Source organism: Lutjanus erythropterus, chromosome 14, assembly GCF_056507025.1.
Source record: "Lutjanus erythropterus isolate fLutEry1 chromosome 14, fLutEry1.hap2, whole genome shotgun sequence".
Classification (NCBI taxonomy): Eukaryota; Metazoa; Chordata; class Actinopteri; order Lutjaniformes; family Lutjanidae; genus Lutjanus; species Lutjanus erythropterus.
Window position 1 is genome coordinate 32,800,293 of NC_139330.1, and position 4,568 is coordinate 32,804,860.

Below are 4,568 nucleotides of genomic sequence, written 5' to 3' on the forward strand. Positions count from 1 at the left end.
AATGCTAACATAACGCTAAGAGGAAAGTACTAAAGAATAAGCTCAGGGTTGTTTGAAGTCTAGAAACTTTATTCAAGTCACAGGTAAAAACCTGAATCTATCCTTTAGTTAGCATTGTCTGCAGACTAACATTAAGGAACTGTAAAACAATTACTTTTTGTCTAAATAAAGAGCCCAAACTTGCCTGTAACCTAAAAATCAAAATACCTTGCATAATGTCAGTGAATGAGAATATGTGAATACCTCATTTTTGACAATAATGTCAGACTCTTAAAATGACAACTGAAATTAGTGCTGTCAGTCTTCCTTTATCATAATTCATCATTATTATTTTTAATGTTCAAATTATATTAGGATTTATAAAGCTCAAATTTAGCATATTATCCACAATTACTATGCACCTATACACTTTATGCAGCCTTATGCATTGCCAGTGACACTATTAGAATGTGCTTGTTATACGTTCTGTCCACCAGAGAGCATTTCAACATGACCAAGAAACTTTAAACTGTAGCTTGCTTGTTCATTATTGAGCTCAGGCTCTATTAAGCCACATGCCCATTTGTGGCAGCAGATCAGCCCAAAGCTGAATGTTGCTGACTGTCATTGTGCTTGAATCGCACTATGGTTAGTAAGTTTATTGTTAACTGTGTAGTCAACCCTCTGCTAATGTATTCTTGAGCCAGCTACCTGCTTAATGTCAGTCAAAACATGTTCAGTGGTTTACAGGTTTTAATTTTCATGAAACACATTATTTTTCTTATACTGGCCATTTTTGTGCCTTCTTAATTCACGTTGTCTGAAACACTGTCAAAAAGGTCCAGTCTGCTCTGATTGGTCAGCTCCCTGTTTAGGGGAGCAGTCACTGCCCACTGTCATTCACTAAGTATTCAGTGGGCAGGATGGTCACTGATCTTATAACTAAATGCAGAACAAATCAAAGCCACATTCAGAAAAAAAGGAAATCCAGGAAGTGTTTTTATGGTCAATTTATCTTTATTTCCCTTTTATTTTTTCAGGCATTATCATAAATGATATGATCTGTTTTTATTTTCATCACTTTTTGTGTTATTATATATCACTTTGTGTTGCATTTTATGAATATTGCATGGTTAAAGACCTAAATGCATAAATGTTACTGTATGTTCAAGTGCTTTTTCATATCACAGCTCTCTCACTGTCCTCATTCACTGTGTTCATATTAGATTCTAATTCAGTGAGTTAGTCAAAAACAGACATTTACATTTTTGTCTAGCAACAGATATTTAATTGGATTTCAAGAAAATGTACAATTTCATGTTAATTTACAAACACTGTGATATAAGATTTTATCCATATTAGCGAGCAAACAACAGCTGTTTCAAAATACCTGCACTGAATCACATCCTAAACACTAGTATGTCACTAAAACATTAAAATAAAACTTAACAAGTACTGAACTACTCACTCTGCCAGGAAAGAATTTTCTTTTTATTCTAAATGTGCACAAAACTTTTAGACTGATGGGTCCAGTAGTAAAGACTAATAATGATAAACATCAATTTACACCTAACAAACTAACAAAAAATAAACCATGTTTTCATTTGTTGAAGGCATCACATTGAACCAGAACAAATTGACCAAAACATTTCCCATCATCCTTTTATCTACAGTCAGGTGTCTTATTGGAGATCATATCAGTAGATGACAGTATCTGTCTGCTCTCTGTCTTTTCTATTTGTCTACATTTCTCCTTCTGTTTTCTCTCCTTTCTCTCTCTCTCTCTCTCTCTCTCTCTCTCTCTCTGTCTCTCTCTCTCTCTCTCTCTGCCTACATGAAGCTGACTGTGTAAATGTTGTCATCATTCATACTGATGAACTGTTGGTATCATCACTGTCCATTCTGCAACAACACACAGAGGACAAACACTTGTCTATGGTCCCTTTCCTCATGAAAATATACAGAGTCAAGTCTGCAAGAGGACTCAACTGAACAAAGATGTGAGATAGCCAGTTGAGGGTTGACTGAAGTGTGCGTTCTTTTGACAGGAAATAAATGATGATTGGCAGGAACAGCAGTGTGTAAATAAGCAGCACCAGAACCAAAACTGTCACAATCCGTCGCTTTTCATCAGCAGGGACACGGCTGGCAGACAGGGCTTTGAGGGACCCACCCAGGAAGAATATGAACAGTGGGAGGGGAAAGAGAAGGAAGATGCCAAAGATAATGTGGAAGAGCTTAAAATCAAGCCAGAAATAGAAAGCGAGGACAAAGACAAGAGGAACGGTCCAGACCAGGACACAGACCCTCACAGAGATCTTGATGGTTCGTCTGAAGCGGTACCACAGTGGGTGGGCAATGACCAAATACCTGTAATACAAGATGGACACATAGTCTTTGAAGAGCTTCAGAATTATATAGTAATATAATGGTGAGACACAGAAGTAGCTTCACACATACTGGACAGACAGATAGCTACCTTTCCAGGGCGATGCACACCATGAAGACAACACTGACCATCAGACAATAGAAGTAAATATAATAGAAGATATCTTGCATAACGTAATGGTCAGTTAGTGTCACCTGAACGATCATGCAGCAGAGCTGAATGAGGTCAGAGATGAGAAGGTTGATGATGTAGATCGGAGCAACTTGATCATTTCGTATCTGCAGGAAAACATTGATAAAAGTAAAGAAACAGTTGTAAACATGTTCTGAACTCCACCTCCTCCCAGGACACATGTTATCACAGGTTAATTATGTTTCCACTGGATTTACTGAAGTCACTCAGTTTGTCAGTTTGCAGAGAAAATTCTTCTCTCTCTGTCTCTGAAGACCTTAAACATAAAACACATGGATTTACAAGACTGGAGGGTAAAACAAACATGCATTGAATATAGACTCACATATTAGTAACAGCTGAGCATCAGGAACAAAAATGAAATAATTAGGCTGTTATTAATGAACATTAATGTGTCATTTTTTTATGGCAGTCCATCCAATAAGCAATTTGTTGTTGAGACATTTAACTACAACCAGAAATATCAACCTGATGGTGGTGTTAAAGAAAATATTAGACAATGAACAAGTTCAGTATCCTCCATCCTCTGAGGACCACAGATATGTGCAAAATTTCAAATTGAGCCCAAATCATGAAAAAATGACTGAGACAAACTGTATAATTGTTTTGTGTTTTTCTTTGAGTTGCAGCTAAATGACGCCTTAAACTCAACAACCATTTAGCTGCATGTGTTTATAATCTGATTAACTTCATGTTAATTTTAATTATGTAATAAATTATTCCTTTAAATGTATAGGTCATTACAACACCTTATCTCAGCCCACTGACACCTCGACCCCAAGTCAGATGAAGATGTGAACAGACAGACTGTACGACAGACACATGACACAGACAGTAAATAAATCACTCTCAGTCATAATGTACATACCTGAGAATAAAGAGCATAGATGGCCACGAGGGTCAGAGGAAGGCTGATACAAATGGTTATGCATCTCCCCACAAAATAGATGAATTCAACATTTTCCCAATAACCATCATAGTTGTAGCTGATATTCCTGTAATCATAGTTTTCCTTCTGTGAGGTGATGTTGCTGTAGTTGGAGGTGATGTTCCAGTAATCATAGCTGTTGTTCTGTGAGGTGATGTTCATGTAGAAATCTTCCATTCTTCAGAGTGAAACCTGTTTGAGAGATCAGGTTATAGACAGAGAACAAGTTTTTAATATCTACCAAACATTGTTCAGTGACATCACTAAAGTTCACACAAATACAGTACAACTGTAGTATATCCACAACAATATCAATCAAACATGCTGTGTCTTCCTAGTTTGATATATTCATATCAATATTGAAGCTGTTATTTTACATATAAGAAAATAGTACTTTACCTTCAGAAGCTGGAACCAACGTCTGATGTTTTGTCCTCTTCATCCAAACAGCCTGTAGTCAATATGACAAGTGATAGAATCCAGTAGGTTGATGAGAATCTACACTTCCTCTTGAACATGCATTACCCCCACCCTCTTCACCACAGCTGTAACATCAGTCTCAGTAAGTCACATTAAAGATTGAGTGATTTACACATAGAGGGAGAGAGAGACAATGTTGACTAGCTAGTTAAAGCTACTACAGGGAGTTTTTAATTAGTTATGAAACAGTCCAATTTAAATTTGATGTTTTTATTTGCCATATACAAGCGAACAAAACCATTAGTGAAAAGATCGACGATTTCTATGTTATTATTATTCTTAACTCCTGTCAACAGGCCCAGATCCAGATTTTAGTGTTATGGTACATAAAATATTTCTAAACCTACCACATCTTGCTTTAATTCATAGGACATCTAATTTGATCAATTACTCAGATTGAGTATGAAGCTAATTTAATTTCTACCCTTTTATCAACAAGACTATGATGAACGGTTCATGGAATTTAATGCAGAATTTGTTGTGACAAAAAAAGCTCAGAAAAATAGGCCAGTAAGGTCTGGGCTTAGAGCCACAACACCCTAAAAACCTTAATAAAAAAACACTGTTATCACTTGTATATTTTCAAAGTTCAAAACCATC

General features: G+C 36.3%; 1 protein-coding gene across 1 annotated transcript; it reads right to left on the reverse strand.

The window, feature by feature from the left end:
* Window positions 1-1,599: 1,599 nt before the first annotated feature.
* Window positions 1,600-3,665, reverse strand: LOC146315766 (uncharacterized). Its single transcript, XM_084736208.1, has 3 exons — window positions 3,429-3,665; window positions 2,459-2,646; window positions 1,600-2,349 (listed from the first exon to the last, which is right to left on the reverse strand). The coding sequence occupies exons 1-3, from the start codon at window positions 3,663-3,665 to the stop codon at window positions 1,845-1,847; spliced, it is 930 nt and encodes a 309-aa protein (XP_084592334.1). The 3' UTR covers window positions 1,600-1,844.
* Window positions 3,666-4,568: the final 903 nt, after the last annotated feature.